We start from the raw sequence: 24,873 nt of genomic DNA on the forward strand, positions 1-24,873 counted from the left end.
TTTTTATTAAGAATGATTTCTGCTTTTGCTATATATTTTTAACTCAGAAATTCAGTTTGTCAAGACTTGTTCTTTGATATAAGCAAATTACTTTTAAAAATCCTGAGTAGTGTTAGGAATACCACCCCCCTCATTTTCAGATTTTCCACTTCTAACCAATTTTGACAGTATAATGCTAAAGAGTAAGTCTAGTTTCCAAGGAAGGAAGCTCTTTGGTTGATAGATATCAGCTAATCAGTTTTTAAACCTTTCTTTTTCCTACGAATTGGTTAGAGGTCAGCAACCTGCTGGAGTTTCACTTTTAACTGACAGTTTAACGAAGAGGACTTGACAGTCCTTTGAAAAAAGCTGTATTCAAGGTATTCATGTTTCTAAGAAATTGAGTGAGCTTCTTGCAAACGCCCCAGTCTGCTCCATGCAGAAGTTCCTCAGGCTTCCTTGCTCATGTTCAGAAAGGAGGTGGAACCCCAGAGACCAGGCTGCTGGCTGTTTCACGGGGCACATCAGAAGACGGCTCTCCTTATTTTTCATTCGCTTTTAAAAATAGTTGTCTGTGTATTGGTTGCCAAAATCATGTGAGGAATGTGATTATAAAAGTTCAGATTTGTTTAGAGAAAAAAATAGTTCAAGCTATTGCTCGTAACAAAACCAGCGAGATAAGCACTCAAGATTAGCCATGATTAGCAATCTGTTGAGACCTCCACGTTCAAGCTTCATTTATTTTTAGTTCTTGTGTTGAAACTATAGATGAAAACTTTTCTAGTTATTCATTCTTGACCTTGGGCAGCCAGGTCTGCTCCCACATTCTCATCATTTTGTAATCTTGTTGAGCTGGGATATTAAGCAGGGCTCTAGAAAAGCATCAGCATTTTCAAATGGTCGAAGTCTCTTGAGTTAAACCACCTTGCATCCAACTGGCCTGGTGTGAGGTCTGGACATCGCCCCCGCCCCCCCTCCCACCGTGTCTATGGTTCACGATGAAGGAGGGGGACAGGGTAGTTGTTCAAGTTTTGCGTGGATTAACCACACTTCCAGCACCGAGGAGTAGATATGAAGTTATGCAGTAAAATTGTGTGACCGTGAGTAAACTCCCAGGCTCTAAAATACTTTGAAGTTCTCTTTATTTCTCACTGGCTTGCCATGCATTATGCCTTCTTGCTAACCTGGTAACACCAAAGAGTATTACTGTACCTCCCCTCTCCACCACAGTATAAATTTTGTTTCTTCCTAGTCTTAACCTGAATTTGACAACAGCCTCAGAAACTAAGATCTGTGATGTAACACTTTTCTAATGTTGGAAACTTGGTTAAATCACGGTGCACTTACACTATTTTAATTTGGTCACTGCTTCCATTTCATTTTACTGAGATTGTTTCACCTATTTTTCAATTCAGTTTGTGGAATTATTTTATTTTTTAATAAATTTATTTATTTATTATTTTTGGTTGCATTGGGTCTTTGTTGCTGCGCGCGGGCTTTCTCTAATTGTGGCGAGTGGGGGCTACTCTTCATTGCAGCGCATGGGCTTCTCATTGCAGTGGTTTCTCTTGTTGCGGAGCATGGGCTCTAGGCACGCGGGCTCAGTAGTTGTGGCTCACGGGCTCTAGAGCGCAGGCTCAGTAGTTGTGGCGCACGGCTTAGTTGCTCCGCGGCATGTAGGATCTTCCCGGACCAGGGCTCGAACTTGTGTCCCCTGCATTGGCAGGCGGATTCTTAACCACTGTGCCACCAGGGAAGTCCCTGTGGAATTATTTTAAAATGTAATGCATCAAATGAAATATGGTCAAATACCCTGAAATTCCCAGACAACTTCTGAGCTTTTGTGAAATCTATGGCTTCTTGGGTGCAAATAGGAAAGAAATTGAATAAAATAAACCAGAATAAAATTTTAAATGGAAAGAACCACCATTAGTCACAAATTTTAATGAAGAAATAATTCTGCTGAAATGTTACTCTTTCGTTTTATGTGAATGAATTTATCACAGCCCTAATGAATATGTTTCTTATAATATTTTTGGTGAGAAAACTGCTTGAAACTTCTCAGTAGAACATGCCATAAGGTATATAGACTAACAACATAGGAAACACACCACTTCGAGTTCCAGCGACACAAGGAAGCATGGGGTGGAGTCTTAATGAGGCCCCTATTTTGGCACTAGTCTCTTTAGAGTTCAGTAAGAAGTTGTCACCACTATGGTTATTTCACCAGGTGTGGGAGAACAGGGGCCAGTTTTGCATACCTACAGGTGCCTTATAGGTAGTTTCCCATTTATAAATATATAATTCAGGTTCACACATTTAAAGAAAAGTATCATACCCTGAGAACCTACACCCCCAGAATTTCATAGTTTTTTTTTTCTTTTTAACATCTCACTCTAATTTATGTAGAATTTATTTTGACTGAGTGTGAAGTAGAGCTTTAAAATGAGGCTTTTCTAAGAAATGAATTGTCCCATTTGTTAGTAATCCTTCTCTCCTCCAGTAGTAGTTTGCAGTCAACATTCACTGTATGTCAAATTCTTGAATATACCAGAGCAGGTTTCAGGCAGTCTGCTCTGGGGGTTTCATGCATATAACAGGAGCTCTGAGGTCCCCTCCTGACCCTGGCTCCCCTCCCGACCCTGCCAACTCTAGGCCCTCTTGGGCAGGCTTACGCCACCTATTTGAGTCTCAGTTTTTAAAAAATCTGTACAGTAGAGATAATAGTAAGGCCTACATCAGGAGAGTTGTGAAGATCAAATAAAAAAATATGTGGTAAGTTCTCATATTAAAACATCAGAAATCTGCAGTCGCCATTTTTGGTTTCAGTAATTGTGGCTTTAGGATGTTTTAATATCTGTGCACAGGTGCACTTTCATCATGAGTTATATTGTCAGGAATGAGCAACTGAGAGGTGACATTTCAAGTGCATCTCTTACGTTCGCTGAATGTCCACAGGGCAGGAGCTAATGAACTGAGGTACTTCCATACCGTGGCGTGCTCTGCAGAGGGGTCCAAGATGTGGATAATGTGGAAAGATGATGTTCAGTGAAGAAAGCAAGTGCTGGAATAATGTTATCATTCCATTTTGACAAATATAAATTAAAAAAATAAAACGTGACAGAACAAACTTATGTGTGTTTAGACAGCAGGAAATGTCTAAAGGATCACCACCAGAGGTTGCAAACTGGTGGCCCTCGGGTCAAATCTACCAGCAACTGTGTTTTGATTGGCCTGTACAGCATTTTTAAAAATGATGAATTAGTTGCCAGCATTTAAAAACTGGGAGATTTTATGTAAAACCCGGAATTTCCACCTTCTCTTGAACAATTGGAATGTCTGTTCACTTTGGCCATGAGTCCCTTGGGACCCCAGTAAGCTGGAACTTTACCAAGGCAAACACTCTCAGTGGTGCCCATTGCCTGCCAGGCCTCTTCTTTCATGTACCTTCCCACCTAGCCCTGAGAGCATTTAGGTTTGTGACCCCTCATCTACCTCTGTCTTTGACACGGGTGCCTCTGGCAAATGGCATGGCGATAGGGAAGAACGTGGGGCCTTTGGGAAGATTCGCTTTTTACACTATATACTTCTGTATGGTTTGAATGTATTATAATGACACTATGTCACTTTTAAAATTTAAAAATCAGTAGAAAAACATGTTCGAATACTCAACAGTATCATAGATGCCACATCGAGAAAACCCACATCCCGTTCCTGTATAAGCTTTCATTATAACGCTCAAAATGAACTTGAGCCCTGCAGGGCAGGAACCTCTCATTATGGAAATGTTCCTCCGAGGTGCCTTCTGCATGGCTGATTTCGTTACTGGAGCTCTTGCTTCTGGTCAAAGCAGGGGCATCAGAGGGAAGGGCCGCGCCCCGTTCTTTCCTTCCCTTTTGCAGGCTGTGCCCTTTATCTCCGGCCAGGGCGTCTGCTGGTCCTCCCACCCTTCCTCCCTCCTCCATGGCTACCTGCCCTGGAGCCCACTCAAGTTTCACCTCTTCCATGAAGGGCTGCAGCCCACAGGTTTCGGTTCTTCTTTCTCATTCACAGTCAGCAGCCGGAAGTTAGGCTTAATCATTCTAGGATTAGTTCACGTGAATGTGCCCTTCCTCCCCAAGGAAAGAAAGAAACTCTAGTGCCCCATGGTCATCTCACGTTTCCTTTGGGTCCTCATTGGAGTGGATCCTGGCCTTGGCAGCTGGGGCTCTGCAGAGGGGCTGTTGGAAAATCTTCCAGGAGAGGAGTGCCTGGGCCAGTGGGGGATTGACATCCTTGGTCCTCAGGGGATTGACATTCTTCATTAGCTGAGTTACTACCAAAGCTGGTTAATCTTAGGTTGTTTACAGGCCTGTACGAATCAGGACCTTTTCTATGCAGGAGGCTAGAGCAAGAAGCCTTTTTTATGAACACCTCCCCTTCCCCCGAGTAGCACCACTTACCCCAGGCTGCTTTGTGGGGAGTCTGGCTTTGGAAAATAAGGAATCCCAAGGACAAGCTGAAGCCCACCTTTTGTGGACAGCACTGTTTGACTTTTACACATTACTGAGTGTTTCCTGGGTGCCTGACCCGGCAGGTACCACATATAGGCCTTGAGGTAACCCAGATGCTTGCCTGAAAGGCTTGAGCCTTTTCACAGAGATTTCACTTCCTTCTTTCTGCAGACAGATGGGACCCCTGTCACGCTCTTTGAAGCAAGACCCAAGCCGGTCAGAGCAGTACTTTCAAAGCATTTGCCTTTCTTCCAGAGCACCCTATGGTTCTGCACCCCACTGCTGTTTGCCCTTGCCAGTTCTTCTGCCTAGAACACCCCTCAGAATTCTGCCCATATGTGTTTCTTGCTCTGAGAAGCCTTCCCAGACTTTGTCCCCATAAAACAATTCATTTGCCAGGCTCAGTTATTTCTTGGCTCCCTCAACACTTTTTGCAAATTCCTGGCAGCATTTATGTTGTTCTCCGGTCATCTTTGGTTCATCTTTGTACTACCAGAGCCTGGTGCATCCTTCCGTAGTGCTCTTTTGTAATGCACTCTTCAGAGGCCATATGTTAGGGGCCAGGCTGCTGGCCTGAGAATGGGGAGAGCCTTTCTTATAAACTCTAAAGTCAACTCTTGGATTTAAGCTTGTTGTTCAAATGAACCCTCTCTCTTTGCTGAGCCCCCCACTTTACTCAGGGCTGAGACAGGCAAAGGCTCTTAAATATCTGTGCATTTGTAAGAATGCCTTGGGAAATCCTGGGCTAAATCTTTGCAGCTAAAAGTTGCAATTAGAAAAATTTTTGCAAAGAAAATACTATCCCATTAGATAACTAAAAAATAAAAATCAAGAATTGAAAGCTACACTGGAGGTATGTATGTCTCCTTGGGTTTGAGTCCCTCTGCCCCTGTGCAGGGAGGGTGAGGGTGTTGATTTGTTGTAGGGAGGGGTTGAACAGGCACAGTTTTCATCTGAAGCCTTGGAGTTCACGTGAGACACTTTATCTCACCCAGTAAGTCTGAGCTTTGTAAAAGGCCCCGGGACCAGGGCAAGGTGTTCATTCGTGAGATCCCCAGTTCATAAAATGAGAAATGTCAGCCACTAGTTGTTTCCGTAATAACTCTGAGAAGAGCAGTAAGGCCCTTTGTTATTCACATTAAAAGCTGAAAAGGAGGTTTCCAGAAGCAGTTATTTTGAATGGGCTCTGACGAGAAAATTTGCCTAAGAAAAAAAGAAATGAACGGTTGAGTGGGGTGTTTATTGTCACTCTCATTTGTTGAGTTGCTATGAAATTGGGATTCAGTGTAGGCTCTGTATGCCGGGCAGGGCCCTGGCTCTTGGGTGAAGTTCAAGTGGACTGTTGATTCCCCTTTGATCATACAAAGTTCTCCTCCCAGTGTCCCTTCTCTATCCATTTCACCCCAATGTTTGGGTCTACAAAGCATGATATCCTGGCAGTGAACACTTTAGAGCTGCCAGAATGCCAAGCATGGCATTTAGGTGGGGACCCAGTAAGCATTGTTTGTTTCTTACAGGCTGGAGATTGTCAGCCAGAAACTGGATTTCCGGTGTGCCTTTGAATGCCAGAAGGCAGAGCGCTCTGAAAAAGCAGCAACAGCAGGCGGCAAGGAAACCGCCGGAGGTGGGGAGCTCTGGGCTGGTGTGGTTCTCAGCTTCTGACAATGTAACTTATGGCCCCCTGTCACTTCCTGTCAGGCAGCCCAAGTAGTGGGGAGGAGTTCCTTGAGGGAAACCATGCTCTGCTCTGCTCAGAGAATCCTGTCGGAAGGGCTCTGCCGCAGTTAGGGGCGGGGGACTCCAGGTGGATGAGGTCGGAGCGCCCCATGGTGTGGTGTTGCTTCTTTGTTCATGCTCAGGTAAGCTCCTTTGCAGCTGGACCAGGGAGAGACCCGCTCCCAACTCCCACCCAAGCCTGGCTGGGCCATGCCAGGAGCTGAGGTATGGGAGGATGCAGCTGTCTGCATCTCCCAAGAAAGTGAGCAGGGAGCCACCAAGAACACCTGGGATGAGGGAGGCACACTTCTGCCTCACTGTACTATGAATCAGAAAAGAGCTGTGTGGTTGTGTTTAAGACCACAAATGGTTGTGCTTGATGGAGATGGTGTGTTAAGTGGAGTGCCTAGCTGTCAGCGCTTCCTTTAGCATCTGTGATTGGAGGAGAGCAAGGGTAGGGGGACTTTCATTCTTTGCTCCACGGTGCCAGTATTTTAATTTTTTTAAGAGACCTGTTTTCATTAAATGGGAAGGAAAAAGTAAGTGTGTGTGTGTGTGTGTGTGTGTGTGTGTGTGTGTGTGTGTGTGTGTGTTTAAATAGCAAAGTGGATTTCCAAGACCTTTTCTTCTTTGGATTGGAAGATGGCTAAACTCTGTTTTGGAAGTTCATTCTTTGTGAAGCAACTGTTTTGTAGGTTTCCTTAATATTCTGGTGTTTTGAAGGTGTTCATCATTGGGAAAATGAAGTCAGATAATATCAGGGGAGACTCAGACTCACTGGTTTTCTCGTTAAAAGTATTGGTGCCTGTTTGGGTTATTTTGGAAGGAGCAGCTGGAAATGTTATGTTTCTATGGACTGAAGAATGATTAGGAGCCCTGAAGCTTACTCTCTCTCTCTGTCCCTTTTATTTGTTTGTTTGTTTGTGGATACGTTTTGGATAAGCCAAAGTTATTTTTTAAAGAAAATATCCATTGCTTTTTCTGTTTCTTTCATCAGAATTATGTTTCTGAAACTGATGTTTGCAATACAAATTCCAACTCTTGTACATGGCCATTATAGACGTCTTTTCATGTGATTTGAGTGGTTTCACTGTCTTTCTCCTTTCCCATCTCACTCACCTAGCTATTCGCTCACCTGATAAAGAATAATTTTTGATCATTTGAGATATGGAAATTGGCAACATTTTAAATGATTTACTACACTTCAGGGATAGTTAATGCAGCATTAATTAAAAATATTACAATAATAGCTGACGTTTATTAAATACTTTTCATGTTACTTGCATTAGCTCATGAAAGTCTTACAACACTGTAGGGGTTGGCTGTTATTATTACCTCCACTTTGCAGATAGTAGAACTGGGATGCAGAGAGGATAAATACTTTGCCTGTGGTCTCCTAGCTGGTTAGTAGTGGATCAGGCTTCAAGCTCAGGCAGAATGGAGCCAGAAATGACATTCATAGCCATAGCACACGTGATGATTTTAATGACAGGGCCCTTCTTATATCTCCTATCAAGTGCAGCATCTTCAGTAACACTTGCTTTCCAATCCTTTGACAAATCAGCTCATTTTGGTGGATGTTTGCCTCGGTCCAATTAGTGCCTACACAAGAGGCATCTAAGACAAGTCACTGCCTTCTCTGGACTCAGTTTCCCACCTGTCAAACAGAGATATCTCTAAACTCATTTTAGCTCTGATACGGGTCTAAGGTATGACTTTTTGAGAAAAAGTCAAAAATAGTTCTCATATCCCTGTTGCAAAGTCAAATGATTTAATAAGTGCTTTTACATACAGATTTCCCGAGGATATGGACTGGAGCTCAAACTGTAATTGGCCGGCTGGCTGTTTACCTTTATTCTGCTCTTGAAAATATTATTGAATGAATTTTTATTTCTTGGGTCCGAGGGTCTCTAAAGAAAGGATCTGGGGGAGTTGAGTTTGGGTATGGGAAAGGCAGTTGGTAGCTGGATGTGGAAGGAGAGAATGGGAAGGGAGAAACCCTTTAAAGTTCTCACAAATCCATCTTCTGAGATTTGATCAAGATAGCTCTGTATCTGTGGAGGAATGGCAGAGTATAACAGTTAAGGGCATGGGTTTTAGAACCACATAGATGTAGATGTAGATTTGAGTGCCAGCTTTGCCTCTTACTAGCCATGCAGTCCCAGGCATGTTACCAAACCTCTCTGTATCTCCTTGTTAAATGGGGATAATAAATAGTGCCTACTGGGACTTCCCTGGTGGTCTAGTGGGTAAGACTCCGTGCTCCCAATGCAGGGGGCCTGGGTTCAATCCCTGGTCGGGGAACTAGATCCCACATGCATGCTGCAACTAAGGAGTCCGTATGCCGCAACTGAAGATCTCTCATGCCACAATGAAGATCCCGTGTGCCACAATGAAGACCTGGCACAGCCTAAATAAATAAATAAATATTAAAATAAAATAGTGCCTACCATATAGGGTTGTCATGAGGAATAAATGAAGTGATTCAAGACAGTGCCTAGCACAGATTCCGCACTCAGTGAACATGACCCACGTCCCAGGTCTTATTGACCATAGCTGTTGGTGGCTCCCAGAGAAATGAATCATTAGTGTGTAAGGGCTCAGCAACAATAGGGCTGTGAAACATCTTATATCCTGAGTTAAATATGCCCTGATTTGATTTTGTGGAGGGAAGAAAGCAGCATATTACACAGAAAAGTCAATACTTCATTTTAAAGTCCTGATTCCAGCCATATTTTTACAGTTTTCCCAGAATGCCAAGTGGGAGCCATTGAAGGGGAAGTTGATTCAAACCAGATCCTAAAAAAGGCTTGTCTTGATGGAGCACTCAGTGGTATGATTCAGAAAGTGCGAGGTCAGGGTGGTGACCCCGAGTGTCCACCGGGAGAGAAACAATGGGTGACTTTAGGGCCTAAATATAGACTATGTGGATGTCACTTAGGGAAGCCACAGTGGATGGGTCTCTTGGGAGGAGTTCAGAAAGCAGCCCCTGTGTGCCAACCCTTGCTCTGTCAGCCCTCTTTTTCTGAATAACTTTGTCCGTAGTCTAGCTTTTCTGCATCCCTTGAGCCCCTGCCTCTGTTTGGCAGCCTTGTTTATGTCCCCATCTCTTCCCTCCCAAATCTTCCTTGTGGCATTTACCACTTCTCTCCCTTGTCTCTAGCAGACCCCATTCACCCCCTGCCATAAGCCCCAGGTGTTCTCACCACAGTGTTCCTCATGGAGCAGGGATGAGAGCACTGGTCTGGGAGTCAGGAGTTTGGGGTTCTAGGTTTTGCATTAACCTTGGGCAATGCTGAACTTCCCTGGGTACCAGGTTCTCCAATAGAGACAGACATAGCTGCATCCTGGAGGTTGATACTCTGAGTTCACACCCTCACTGCCACTTGACCTTGGGCAAGCTCTTTACTTTTCCTTCTGGGCCTTAGTTACCTCACTTGTGAAATGGAGATGATATAATATCTGCTTCCAATACTATGAAAAGTTTATAAAATAATATCTGTGAAACTCTTAAAACAGTGCATTCTATGATAATGTTCAAAAATACTAGCTGTGATTGTGATTGTGATTTGTAGGAAAATGAGACTTGAATAGGATCAGTGTTTCCTAAACTTCGGTCATGTTTCCCATATCCACATACCACTTTTACTGTTATTTTTCACTTACTGTTTTTCTTTAAATTGTCTAGTTGTTTTGTTTTGTTTTGACCTTAGGTTCATCCTAAGTAGTAAGAGCCCTAAAGTCACTAAACATCATAATATGTTTCCTAAAACACATTATAATAAATACACCTTGGTCTACTGCATATGGTCTGCAATGATATTGTGTCACCACCAGGTCCACTTGCCACAGTGAGGACTGCAGAGCCAGTGGCTCTGAGCATCTGAGGCCCAAGTTGCTGCCTGCTGTGATTCTGACAGGGCTCCTCTCACCAGAATGAACGGTCAGCCCATCCTTTCATACATCAGACACTGCCTGAGAACCAGCTTTGTGCCTGACTCTGTGCCAGGTGCCAAGATGGCCAAAATATGGGTCTTTGTAGCCCCTGCTGTCTTCTCTAAATGGGGCATTACCAACCTAGAGAAAACAGGGTAGGGGGAGCCACAAAATGACCCAACTGCTGAAATCCCACCATAAGAGAAGCCAGGGCCACTCTCTGCCTGGATGTGGGTAAAAGAGTATATCTCAGTCAGCTTTCACTGAGTAACAACTACCCCAAACTCAGTAGCAAACAATAGCAAGCATTTATTCTTATGCTCACAGGTGTGCAGGTTGGCTGCGTGGTCTGCCCCATTCAGGTCCCTTAGCTACCCAAGTGTATATTCTTCTCCTGTGCAGGTCAGAAGATCCCAGAGGAGCAAGCAGCAATACGTAATGTCTCTTAAGGCCTAGGCTCAGAATTGGTACATTGTCCTGCCCACCCATGTTCCACTGGCCAGAGCAAGTCATAGTACCAAGCCATGGAGGTCAGGGAAGGGCATAAAAGTTTGCTGAAGAATAAATTAATATACCACAGAGATCATCACTATTTACTCACTCAACCTACATTTATTGAGTGACTACTATGTGGAGTACTCTGCCATGTTGGGGGAGATAAATATGGTACTAATAAGTGATGAAGATGATGAAAACATCTAACCTAAGGGCTGGCATGTATTAGGTCCTAAATAAATATTCTATGAATGAATACCTGCTAGTACCTTTGAGATGCTAACTAGTGATGCATGTTTCACATGGGTTATCTCATTCTCTCCTCCTAACTGTCCCCCTCAAATCCCCCCCCCCCCGCTTTGGGCAAGTACAGTCATCCCAGGTCAAACAAGGGGGATACTGTCTTGGCCTGTTAAATGCTTGTAATCTTCTGATGTGAACAAGGGGAGCACTGGTAAAGGCACAGCAGCAGGGAGAAGGCGAGTGTAAACAGATTATCCCTGATGTGAGGGGAAAGAGGCGGGCTTTGCACCAAAGAGGCTCCGGTTCAAATCCCTTGTGTGTTTATCCCCATGTACACCTTGTGCACTGTCTTGGGTGCTAACTCTTCAGGCACCCACCATGGACTAAGAATTTAGTGTGGTAATTAGCCTCTCATAGTTTCTTTACATCACTAGCCCCCTGCCTTCTTGAGGTCACATGCATCTTGGAATGTTCTCTTTAGAAAACTGCACATAGTTGTTAAAATGTCTGTGCAGACCCCTGGCCCCAGGTAAAGAACTCTGCTCTAATGATTCATTCCATCCCCACCCTCTTCTCTTCCCTTCCATCTCTTAAACACTTCATCCAGTGGAAGAAGCATTTTTCCATATTTGTATGCCAGTGTCAGGCTCAGGGTCTAACTCATATTGGTTGACCAATGAGTGTCTTTTTTTTTTTTTTTTACATCTTTATTGGGGTATAATTGCTTTACAATGGTGTGTTAGTTTCTGCTTTATAACAAAGTGAATCAGTTATACATATACATATGTTCCCATATCTCTTCCCTCTTGCGTCTCCCTCCCTCTCACCCTCCCTATCCCACCCCTCCAGGCGGTCACAAAGCACCGAGCTGATCTCCCTGTGCTATGCGGCTGCTTCCCACTAGCTATCTACCGTATGTTTGGTAAAATAGTGTATATATGTCCTGCCTCTCTCTCGCTTTGTCACAGCTCACCCTTCCCCCTCCCCATATCCTCAAGTCTGTTCTCTAGTAGGACTGTGTCTTTATTCCTGTCTTACCCCTAGGTTCTTCATGACATTTTTTTTTCTTAAATTCCATATATATGTGTTAGCATACGGTATTTGTCTTTCTCTTCCTGACTTACTTCACTCTGTATGACAGACTCTAGGTCTATCCACCTCATTACACATAGCTCAATTTCGTTTCTTTTTATGGCTGAGTAATATTCCATTGTATATATGTGCCACATCTTCTTTATCCATTCATCCGATGATCATCATCATCATTAGCTGTGTGCCTTTGAACAAGTGAAATAACCTCTCTGGGTCTCAGTTGTGTAATCTATAAAATATATGAGCTTTCCTATCTCATCCAGTCAGAAAGTTCTGTGACTCTATGCACATGCAAATGAACTATCACCGACACCTTCATTCTCATTCTCTAGCTGCTTTAAAAGACACTCATCGGATAAAGAAGATGTGGCCAATGAGTGTGTTTTAAAGCAGCGAGAGAATGAGAATGAAGGTGTTGGTGATAGTTCATTTGCATGTGCATAGAGTCACAGAACTTTCTGACTGGATGAGATAGGAAAGCTCATATATTTTATAGACGATGCAACTGAGACCCAGAGAGTTTATTTCACTTGTTCAAAGGCACACAGCTAATGATGATGATGACCATGATGATGATGGTAATGGTAATAAAATAATGTTTTCCTCCAAGCAGATGACTTATGCTCAGATACAATTAGGTCTCATTCCCTCAGTACCTGGATAGAAAATGTTCTGATCTATCAAGTTGACGGATCATGTTGCAAAACTGTTTTCTTTCTTTTTTTTTTTTCTTAACATGGAAGAACTGTATTTATTTTTGAGTGAGATGAAACGTGATAAAACAGCATGTTTATATCATTGTATGTAACATACACAATTTTGTAGTCTGAAAGAATATACACTGAAATGTTAAACCTGGTTTATTTAGTAGAATAAAAGGTAATTGAACATTAAAAAAAATTCTACCTAGATATAGTTTGAGTTTACTACAATAGATAGTATTCTTTAATCATGGTGGCAACTATCATGGACTGTTTATACCTAACTGCCATTCGTGTTTCTTTCCTACTAACAAAACCCTGTCTCACAGGCAAAAAGACGTCAGTGCCAGGGCACAAACTGGTCCACCCATCCCTCTTTGCCAGTGCCCATCCAAGGGTGAAAACTGTTTTCTTGACCTTCATAGCCAAAGCTAAAGACACAGATGACGGAAACATATATGCCATGTCTCAACCATAGAACCATTGTCACGTCAGCCCTTTAGGGCAGAGCCCTTGCTGCCCACCTCTTTCTCTGGGTCTCCCCTTTCCACTCTGTCCCTCAGTCTGTGTGTACAGACTGCTGAGAATGCAGGGGGTTTGGGGCTGGGACAGGACATTTGTCAGGCCAAGGGGCCAGGTCAAGCCAAGGGGCCAGGCCAAGCCAAGGGGTGGAAGGTGGGTTAGGGTCGGTGCAGGGGAGGAATTTGTTCCCGCAGAGTCCTGGAAATCTTATTTGGAGCCATTCTTCTATTATTAGTTTTGAAGGCACTTTGTTCTCTGGTACATTGTTTTAACAGCCACCAGGAAATCAGGCCTTGCTCGGGGTCAGCGATGCCACTGGTTCCTGCCTGTGGCCGCCCAGGTGGGAAGTGTACTGGTTTGTTTCACGGCTGATTGTTCGTCATCAAGATCATTGCCGCCCTTTCTCCTTTTGTTGCCCACCCTGTCTGCATGGGACAGGGAAGGGCTAGGAGGAAAAAGAGATTCCAATGAGTCTGTTTTTCTTTATAGCAATAGTAGCTACACTTATTTCTGTGTAAAAGGAAAAATGCTAAAATCCAGGTCTTAAGAGCGCACTGTGCCCTCTGGAGCAGCATTGTCCAGTAGAAACAGAATGTGAGACACATGTGTACATTTAAATTTCCTAATAGCCACATTAAAAGAGGTAAAGAGAAAAAAAAAGAGGTAAAAAGAAACAGATGAAATTAATTTAATGATTTATTTAACCCAGTATATCAAAATATTAGCATTTCAACATATAATCAACATAAAAAATTATTATGGAGACATTTTACATTCTTTTTTTCATACTAAGTCTTTGAAATCCAGTGTGTATTATCTACTTAGAGCACATCTCATTTCAGATTAGCCACATTTCTTGTGCTCAGTACCCACGTGTGTGCTCATGGTAGCCATTGGACAGTGCAGTAGAGCAGCACCATCCAGTAGAACTTTTTACAGTGATACTAATGTTTTGTATCTGCACTGTCTCACACAGAGGCCACTAGCCACAGATGACTAGTGAGCACTTCACATGAGGCTAGTGCAGCTGAGGAGCTGAGTTTTAAATGTTATTTAATTTTAATTAATTAAAATTTAAATTTAAACAGCCACATGTATCTAGTGGCTACCATTACTGGATAGCATAGCTCTAGAGATTTGATCTTGTTAGAGAAATATCAATTTAAACTTAACCAAGGTATCATTTTTCATCTACCACATTGACGGAGATTGAAAAATTGGATAACACTGCTTGGCGAGGGTAATAGGACCTCTCATGCATGACAGTGGGAGTATAAATTAGAACAGTCTTTATGGAGGACAATTTGACAATGTTTATCAAACTTACAAATATACATTCCCTTGGACCCAGCAGTTTCACTCCTGGATATTAATGTCACAGAGTCTCTCACATGTGTAGATTGATTTCTATAGAAGGATATTTGCTGCAGCAAAAGATTGGAAACCACATACGTATCCAGTTAATGGGGGGGCTGAATAAATAAGCTATAGTACATTTTAAAAATGTAATCTTCAACTATTGAAAAAATGAGGCCAATTTTAATTTGATGTCCAAGCTATAATGTTAAGCAAGTGTAGAGCAGTGCATATAGTATGATGCCATTTGGGTAAAAGAAATGACTAGCCTATTTACGTCTAGAGCAGCTCTGGAAAAATGTAGAAGGAACCAATCACAATGGTTGCCTCCTGGGAGAGGAAGGGATGGATGTGGGAAAGAAGTCTACTTACTATTGTACAGCATACCCTTTTGGAATTTAATCCAATGCACTTCAATTACTTATTCAAAAAATAAGTATTTAAAACACAAAAAAGTAAACTCCAAGGGAAGGGTGAATCAGAGAAGGCTTCCTAGAGGAGGTGACCTTTGGACGGGATTACAAGAGATACACAGGAGTCTTAGCAGGAGGAAAGCTGAGGCTCAGAGGCACGAACAAGCAGAACAGGACAGGCATGCGTGTGTACCCGGAGGTGGGTAGAGTACCAGTATATAAAGTAGAGCAGTAATGGAGTTTGGACAGACACGAGATTGGCTAAATGGGAAGGGTTTTTGTGCAGAATTCGGACTTAACTTTATGAGCCATAGGCAGCCATTCACGCTTTGAGGGAAGCGGGAAATGACATGATTGTGTTTGTGTGAAAGACAACTTTTGGCAGAATGTAGGGTGATTTAAAACAGTGGTTCTAAAGTGTGATCCAAGGAGTTCCTGAGACCTAGAAAGTACTAACTACGTAACTACAGAACAGATTTTCTTCGTATGCATCAACCAAAATAACACACCACAACAGATTCATTACAGAAGCAGATATGTGAATCCAGCTGTCTTCTGTGCAACCAGCCATTAAAGAGAGTTATAAAAGTATGAAGCAATGCTGCTTTTCTCCCTACGTTTTCTGTTTTGGAAAATATAGTTAATTTTCATTAAAATGTGATAATTAGATTAAGAAGTAATAATGCACTCATTACTTTTTAAAAGAAAGAAAGTTTTTAATTCTTAATTTTATTTTCTAATACTGCAAATATTGATATAACCAACATAAACAAAAGCTCTTGGGGCCCTCAATAGTTTTTAAAAGTATAAAGGGGTCCTGAGACCAAAAATTTTGAGAACCACTAGTCTAGAAGCAAGGAGGCCCTGTGTGCTTGAAATTCTGGTTGGATCAAAATAAACTATAGGGAAACAAATGCAGCTATCCAAACATGAGTCAGGTGGGAGGCATGAACTAGCAGTGTTGGAGCTGATGTGTGTTTTGCATATCCAAGCGCAATGTAATGGTCTGGGCAGGTATGTGTGAGAGGAGGAACCTGATTGATGGATGGGTTTTCACTGATGGAAGTGTTGGTGCATGTCCTATACTCCATCTGCGTACTACAAGATATTTCCATTATGTCCAGTCTTTTGCTGTTACAAACATCCTGAGCATCCCTCAAGTACAGGCCTCTAAGTGCCCACCACCTGCAAGAATTACGCTAGACTATGTCCTTAAAAGTGGGTTGCTGGGCAGGAAAACATGCCTATCCTCAGCTAGACTGGAAGCTGTCAAGTTACTCTCCAGTCTGTAACTCTCCCTGTAGCCTTGGATGAGAATCCTCATTTCTCCAACCCTTAGTATTGTCAGGCTTTTAATTTTGCCAATCTGATGGATGGATGTGAAATGGCATCTTGTTATTTTAACCGCACACACAGACACACAGACACACACACAGACACACACACACACACACATCTTCTTGATCCACTCATCCACTGATGGGCACTTAGGTTGTTTCTATATCTTGGCTGTTGTAAATAATCGGGCATTAGGCTTGAGTCCTCAAGATATTCAGGGAAGGTGCCTTTGTCCACTCATTCAACACACATTGGTGGATCACCTTCTTTGTGTAGTGCTCTGGGCTGTGCTGGAATCTGGACACAGACATTGTGTTTCAAAACCATAATTTACAGCTATGATTATTGTCATCTGTGACTTTGAGGCAAAAACAGAATATCATATTTACTTCTAGAAAGTGTTTCCCAATCTCTGCCATTCTCATTCCCCCCGCCCCTTACCCAGCAATCTCCTTGGCTATGTGTTGTCATACACGCATACAATGTTAGAAGGAAACTTTGGAGGTCACCTGGTCCAATGCCCTCGTCTTACAGATAACGAAACTGAGATCCAGAGCAGGAATGTGAAATGCCTAAGGTCATACAGTTAGTTCGGTGACCTTAAAAAATAGGTAACCACTGGATAACTGTTCTCTATTTTGCTACTTATGCATCAGATCAGAGAGTAACAACACTGGTGATCTGGCAACTTCTGATGAAAATTTATAAAGCAGACCTATAAATTGTGCACATTGTAAGTAAGCTAGAAAATATATACAAATGTAAGTTTTAAAAACTACTTAGGTTTAAACTTTCTTTTCTTCACAGAAGCATTTCGTATTTGTGGTCAAGGTGTCTAGACATTTTCAACATAGAGGGTTTTTTAATTCCTCATTTGAGTGATTTTCATCATCAAAATATTTTTTATAGTATACTCTAAAGTGGGCATCACTTGGTCCTAATGATATGTAGCATAAGTTTGAGAGGCAGACAGTGACAACAGTAAAACCTCCCACACAGCTGACCAGGAAACAGATCCAACAGGCCTCACTTCCCGATCACTCCCCAAAGCTTAGCCTCCACCCCTCCCCTCCCAAAAAGGGGAAGGAAGAAGGTTCAGAAAAGATAATGTGCTCATCCTTTAACAAAGCTTGGCTAACCCTTTGGGTCCCCCAAGTGCTCCTGTTTCCTGTGGCTAAAGTTAGACCTGTTAGATACAAATTTCATTTTTAATCCATGACTGGGCAGATGGAGGGCTACAGATCTTCTCCAGAAAGGACGGGCATGTGTTGGGGGGGTGGGTGGGGTAGGAGTCTCTTTTCACTCATTCCAGGGAAGAGGGCAACAGAGTGTCACTTTTTCTGTACTTGTCAGGAGCAGCAAGATCGTGGGCCAGTTACTTTGTGTGACAGTTATGAGAGGGAGTTTCCACAAAGAGAGTGTTTCCTAAACCTCACTCATTTATGAATCATCTTTTACCATAGCCCTTAACATTGTAAAACACTTAATAGTTTTCTACAGACCGACAGTTTTTCCCTTATAGTTATCTTTAATGGAAAGGTTGTATTATTATAATGTAAAACCAGTATGCTGGCCCAAATTTGAATATAGATATTAAGACAAATAGATACCCACAAAACAGAGTAACTAAATTCTAGCTAGATGCTGTTGCCCGAGTCTCTTCGCACCCTGGAGAGAGGGAAAGATTGAGGTTGGTAAGCGCTGGGTGGGTGTTAAAGGTGAGGTAGCCCCAGTCTGATGGACTGAGAATGGACAGTGAATTAAAAACATGATAACTTTCCTACGTGATCTGCTGCTGGGTAAAGCCTGTCAGAGCAGAGTCTCCCAATGCCCCACTCATATTGCCTAGGCTCACTCCAGAAATCACCTCCAGAGTCCCCTAGACCCATTTATGACTTCCTGTGTCCTTCAACTTGCAGGGGTTTCCAGCCAAGGGGGTTAACGTCCCGAGCGGCCCCTCCCCATCGGTGAGAGGCAGGAGTTGGTGGATTAAATACTTCCACCTCCCCACCCCTTAGTGGAAAATTACGAGGTGTGTCTTACACGGTCTCTCGGGGGGCGGGGCCCCAGTGGGTTTTACTCCGGCTGCCCACGGCTATAGCCTGGTGGCTTTACAACTGTTTGTGGCCTCCCTCCTTTTGCCACCTCACTTTCCCACTCCCCACCAGTTCTTCCTGGGGATCACCTTCCACGTGAACAGCTTGTACCTAAATCTTTACCCAGGATCTGCTTCGGGGGGAGCCCAAACCAAGGCAGCTGGTAAGCATACTGCCTAGCATGATCTTACAGGCCACAAGGTACCAGACTGATCCTTTGGGAAACAGTACCCCAAGGTATATATCCAAATGGTGTAAAGCAACATCACTTTTCTTTCTTTAAAGTTCAAAAATATATTGAAATTCTTGGTGTTCAGCTCTCTCTGCCATTTTCCCTAACATATTGGTGATAGTCTGTTCTGATGAGTAACATCGTTTTCCATTTTTGCTGTTCCTCTTTCAATATGGTCTTACCATTTGCTAACAAACTTAGTGTTTCCAAACTTGCCTGTAAATTTAATTTACTGTGTGGCATTTGTCCATTGGTTGTCAATCTGAGATATCCAGTGAGTAGAGCAGCACTGTCAGTCTGTGGCTACTGAAAGTAAATGTTTGTTGATGCATCAGTGATGAGCCCAGGCTAAAACGCAGCAGGCAAGTGTTGCCAAACTCAGAGAACCACTTTCTGGCAAACCTTTTACAATATCCTGAGGTGAACCAGGCCTTTAAAATTAGGGAGATTAAAAAAGTACTTCTGCAAGATGAAGTTTCTGTTTTGGCCTGAGTCTTATTGGCAGGTTGAAGGCAGGACTGAAGTTCTAATGGGGAAAGTACTTCTTATCTTCAGGGTTGGGCCCGTGCCAAGGAGGTCCTGTCCTGTGAAACCTATCAACAGATTGTTCAGAGAGTGGTGAAGTCTAGGGTGAGATATATCCCACAAGAAGTCAGAAGCATCTTTAATTGGCATGGGATCAAGAAGTCCAAGAGGAAGGCAGGAAGAGGGCCACCTTCATGGACAGAGCTCTGCACTCAGCAGGGCTCCACTGTGTGGGCACATAACGTCCAATAAATATTTGTTTAATATTTGAACAAATCAATGCTTGGTAGTCAAACTTGCTTTGGGTTTTTAGGGATGGTGGCCTCAGAATGAGTATTCACCACAGAAGAGCCCCTACACATTCTTTCCTTCCCAAGACCAACTACGTAATTTGCAGGGACCAGTGAAAAATGAAAATTCAGGTCCCTTGTTAAAAAAGTTAAGAGTTTCAAGATGGTGACCGCAAAGCTTTATACTCTATGTGCCCACATAACAGAATGCGCTAGAAGTACCACAGTAAGTGAACTTGATCTGGTTTCCGCATTCTTTGAACTTAGCTTGAGGGAGGAGATAGACGTTAACCAAGTTATCACACAAGTAAAGGGTAACTTTTTTTTTTTTTGCGGTACGCGGGCCTGTCACTGTTGCGGCCTCTCCCGTTGCGGAGCACAGGCTCCGGATGCGCAGGCTCAGCGGCCATGGCTCACGGGCCCAGCCGCTCCACGGCATGTGGGATCTTCCTGGACCGGGGCACAAACCCGCGTCCCCTGCATCGGCAGGCGGACTCTCAACCACTGCGCCACCAGGGAAGCCCCAAGGGTAACATTTTAGTAGGGTTAGTACAACAAAGAGGAGGCACATGAGGCTGAGAGGCCATAACTGGGAGATTTAATGTGGTTTGGAGCTATCTTGGATGTCAAGCTGATATCTGAAGGATGAGGAGGAGTTGGCTGAGAGAAACGGAGGAAGAAAGAGGGTTCCAGGCAGAGGAAACATGGGGAAAGAGGAATTGGGATTATGGGAGGTTGGAGCGCAGAGCAAAGGGAATGAAGTTAGAGATGAGAAGTAGACCAGGCATCAACCTCGTGATCCAGCAGAGGCGGGAGAAGAGGGGGTGCCCAGAAGCAGCCCACGGCTCCCTTCCCTGGAGGCACAGAGGGTGGGGGCCTTGGCTTGACGACTACTTGCGGAGGTTTGGATTCAGGATTTGTTCCTAGTGTCCAAGACTTTGATAAGAAACTTACAGAGGCTGATGCTTACCTACAGATCTTGATAGAACAGTTAAAGCTTTTTGATGACAAACTTCAAAACTGCAAAGACGATGAACAGAGAAAGAAAATTGAAACTCTCAAAGAGACAGCAAATAGCATGGTAGAATCAATTAAACACTGCATTGTGTTGCTGCAGATCACTAAAAGTACTATTAATCCTATGGATGCAATATATCAGCCTAGTCCCTTGGAACCTGTGATCAACACAATGCCCTCCCAGACCGTCTTACCTCCAGAACCCACTCAGGTGTGTAAGTCAGAGCAGCATCCATCTTCTCTACCAGTTGGACCTGTATTAGCTACTATCTTGGGACATCATCAGACTCCAACACCAAACAGTACAGGCAGTGAGCACTCACCACCTAGTAGCAGTCTCACTTCTCCAAGCCATGCCAGCTTGTCTCCAAACACAGTCCCAGAGTTCTCTTATTCTAGCAGTGAAGATGAATTCTATAATGCGGATGAATTCCATCAGAGTGGCTCATCCCCAAAGCACTTAATAGATTCCTCTGGTTCTGCCTCAGTCTTGACACACAGCAGCTCAGGAAATAGTCTAAAGGGCCCAGATACCACGGAATCAGTTAATTCTTCCATGTCCAATGGAACAAGTGATGCTGACCTTTTCTATTCACATGATGATAGAGATGATGAAGGGGAGGCAGGGTTGGTGGAAGAGCACAAGAGTGTTATCATGCTTCTGTTGTCACAGGTTAGGCTTGGAATGGATCTTACTAAAGTAGTTCTTCCAACATTTACTCTTGAAAGAAGATCTCTTTTAGAAATGTATGCAGACTTTTTTGCACATCCGGACCTGTTTGTGAGTATTAGTGACCAGAAGGATGCCAGAGACTGAATGGTTCAGGTTGTAAAATGGTACCTCTCAGCCTTTCACACAGGAAGGAAAGGATCTGTTGCCAAAAAGCCGTACAACCCCATTTTGGGTGAGATCCTTCAGTATCACTGGACATTACCAATGACACTGAAGAGAATGTGGAGCTAGTTTCAGAAGGACCAATTCCCTGGGTTTCCAAGAATAGCATAACCATGATCCACCAGTTTCAGCCTTTTATGCTGAGTGTTTTAACAAGAAGATACAATTCAATGCTCATATCTGGACCAAATCACAATTCCTTGGGATGTCAATTGGGGTGCACAACATAGGACAGGGCTGTGTCTCGTGTCTAGACCCTGATGAACATTACATTCTCACATTCCCCAATGGTTATGGAAGGTCTATCCTTACAGTGCCCTAGGTGGAACTAGGTGGAGAATGCAATATTAATTGTTCCAAAACTGGCTAAAGTGCCAATATCGTCTTCCACACTAAACCTTTCTATGGGGGCAAGAAGCACAGAATTACTGCTGAGATTTTTTCTCCAAATGACAAGAAGTCTTTCTGCTCAATTGAAGGGGGATGGAATGGTGTACTGTATGCAAAATACTCAACAGGGGAAAATGTAGTTTTTATAGATACCAAGAAGTTGCCTGTAATCAAGAAGAAAGTGAGGAAGTTGGAAGATCAGAATGAGTACGAAACCCACTGCCTTTGGAAGGATGTCACTTTCAACTTAAAAATCAGAGACATTGATGCAGCAACTGAAGCCAAGCATAGACTTGAAGAAAGACAAAGAGCAGAAGCCCAAGAAAGGAAGGGAAAGGAAATTCAATGGGAGACAAGGTTATTTCATGAAGATGGAGAATGCAGGGTTTATGATGAACCATTACTGAAACGTCTTGGTGCTGCCAAGCATTAGGTTGGGAAATGCAAAGTTTGCTCCTGGTGACCAGGGCAGGAGGCATAATGAAGTAACAGTCTTCCTTTGGGAGAACCTATTCACTCCCTTCTTACTGCAGTGGTTCCTGTCTCCTGGACTTTCTGATGCAGATGAACAATTGAAGCGAGAAAAGCTTCCCTTTTTCCTGTTCTGTGGCAGTTACAATGTTGACTTGGGTCTTGAGAAAAACTTCAGGTTTTGAAAACAAGATGTCTGCTCCTTTTCCAAATCCCATGTTATAAATCCTAGTCTCAAATTCTGCGCTCTAGTATTGCTGTTGAAATATACAACATATGTTTCCTAGTTCATATAATCTTGGGTTCTCTCTCTATATCTATATTCACATATATACATGTATATAATATAGGTGATGCCAGAGTTTTCATAAATACTCCGTCTACTGTAAATATTGGTTCCTCTGAGTTGTTTTAGAAAATTTAGCGCAGCGTATTAAAATCACATGTTAGGAAATTTCATGGTCTCACCTACAATAACTTTTATTTTGGAATTGAACTATATTAAATTGTATCTAACTCTGGACTACAGTTTAATTATACTCAGTGCTTCTTAAGGCTTCATAACGTAATTTTTCCAACCTTTAAAAAAAAAAGTAGACCAGACCTGACTTTGCATAGGGTCTTACAGACACTAACAAGTCTTGAGAAATTCAGGACCGTGTTCATGACTAACAATAACACAAAGATGAGTAAAATTATTCACCCTTAATTTCTCTTCAAATAAACTGAGAAAGAAAATTGCCTCAGTACAGTTCTCATGAACATGAAAGAAAATTGCCTCAATACAGTTCTCATGAACTTGAAAGAAAATTGCCTCAATACAGTTCTCATGAACTTGAAAGAAAATTGCCTCAGTACAGTTCTCTTATTAATAGGAGATGATGTTGTTCCACATAATCATGTTCATGGACGCTGGCCAATCAGAACAGGCACCAGGTATGGAACCAGCACACGTCCATGGGCATTGGCCAATCAGAACAGGCATTAGGGACTGTGTGTGGAAGGAGAGAACTTGAACCTTTAATGATGAGGGGCCTTTAGGAGCTCTAACTCCCCATCTATCCCCATCTTTGCTTGGTTGGCTCCATCCCATCACTTAGGTGTCATCTCAAATGTTCCTCCTCTGAGAAGCTTCCCTGACCTTTCTCTCCGGTAGTTTCACCCCTCCCCACCTTTCATAGCCTTTCATATTACCCTGGTCTACTTTCTTCATAACACTTAGTACACCCTAAAACTAGCTTTTTTATTTGCTTATTGTTTTATCATCTCTGTCCCCTCTGAGGGCAGGGACCATATCTCTTTTGTTAACCAATGTATCTACAGCAGCTTGCACAGTGCCTGGCACCTAATAAGTACTCAATAAAATATTTGTTGAATGAATGAAACTATAGAGTGAAATTCATTCATCTGAGTCTCTTGTTGTTCCTGGATTATTTATTTATTTATGTATTCATTCATGCATGTATGCATGCTGCTCCGGGTCTCAGTTGTGGCATGTGGGATCTTTAGCTGCGGCATGAGAACTCTTAGTTGCAGCATGCATGCGGGATCTAGTCCTCTGACCAGGGATCTAACCCAGGCCCCCTGCGTTGGGAGCGTGAAGTCTTAGCCACTGGACCACCAGGGAAGTCCCTGGATTTCTATTGCCAAGAAATGAGAAATACTGTGGGTCCCAGAGTCAAAAATGGAATTTTATGGATGGCACATCTTGATGTTTTAGTCTTTCTGAAAAGAAATTCTACAGTTTTATATTCACTATTTTGGATTCATTTGTTCATGTGTGTCAGTCAACAAACATTTGTTGAGCTTTTCCTGTGTGCTGGATTAGGCCTTAGAAGTGCCCAGGAAAGATCTGGACATGAAAGAATTCTACTCTTAGTAAAACACTGATTTCCTGGGAAATGGATTAAATGCTGGATGAATATGCTTTGATTCTGCAAAATCCAGATCTCAGTTTCAGACCTCAGGATAAAAGTGATTGGGATGGGCTTTGAAGCAAAAATTTAGGATTAGAAAATTTAGCACAAAGTCCTTTCCCCCTCCCTGCAGCCCACTTGTGGCTTATCACAACTTTTGCTTTTTTACTCAAAACTTGACAGGACATGATAGTGCTGCTGAAGGAAGGATTCCCTGAATACCTGCATGTCCCTGGGGTTTGGCGGCCCTTTACCTCTCTCCTATAATTTGGGGTTGTGATGAGGCCCTTCTCCACTTTCAGAGACAGCTGCAGAAGGAAAATGTCCCTCTAATCACAGTTGACATCTTTCCAGACACCACATCAGAAACGGTAACTGGCTTTCACGTTATTGTTCTGACAGCTTCTTTGCAGACTATTGCCAGGAGCATTTTCTCAAGTTAGTCAAGACTAGTCTGAAAACTGGTGGCCTCCTTTGTGCAAATGAACTCTAGTTGGACAAGGAGAGAGGTCCAGTCCTTCCAGAGGCCACATTCTGAGGAACTACATTAAGATACATTGTTGGCATATTCAAGTACATTGTTTTGAGGGGAGGGGTATTACCTATTACACAGTTATTTTCCTTTTAGCTGTTTCTTTCTACTGAGAGAAACATCTTTAAAAATAGAGCCTCTTGTGAGAATTTCCAGTTTTGTTTGGAAGAGAGCTATTTTGATCAAACAAGCCTTAAATTATATTCTTCTCAGGCCTAAGGAATT

At 42.9% G+C, this 24,873-nt stretch overlaps 2 protein-coding genes and 1 pseudogene across 4 annotated transcripts in view; all 3 read left to right on the forward strand.

Moving 5' to 3' along the window:
- ARF4 (ARF GTPase 4) overlaps nt 1–24,873 on the forward strand; it is a 1,077,785-nt gene that overhangs the window by 571,936 nt on the left and 480,976 nt on the right. The gene's annotated exons all lie outside the window — the stretch shown is intronic.
- Nucleotides 1–24,873, forward strand: part of ARHGEF3 (Rho guanine nucleotide exchange factor 3) — a gene marked incomplete at its 5' end in the record, with an annotated part of 270,965 nt that overhangs the window by 90,495 nt on the left and 155,597 nt on the right. Inside the window, one exon of one of the 2 annotated variants that reach the window (XM_082849012.1) lies at nt 6,247–6,331. The exons of the other annotated variant lie outside the window; for it this stretch is intronic. Coding sequence (XP_082705138.1) covers nt 6,281–6,331 — 51 coding nt within the window. Of the gene's footprint in view, nt 1–6,246; nt 6,332–24,873 lie in introns of those variants that run through there. 2 annotated transcript variants of the gene reach the window in all.
- LOC309967450 (oxysterol-binding protein-related protein 9-like) lies at nt 20,336–22,162 on the forward strand (annotated as a pseudogene). The gene has a single exon. The product of its transcript is annotated as an oxysterol-binding protein-related protein 9-like (transcript).

This window comes from Leucopleurus acutus, assembly GCF_964270905.1.
Source record: "Leucopleurus acutus genome assembly, chromosome: 10".
In the NCBI taxonomy this organism is placed as follows: Eukaryota; Metazoa; Chordata; class Mammalia; order Artiodactyla; family Delphinidae; genus Leucopleurus; species Leucopleurus acutus.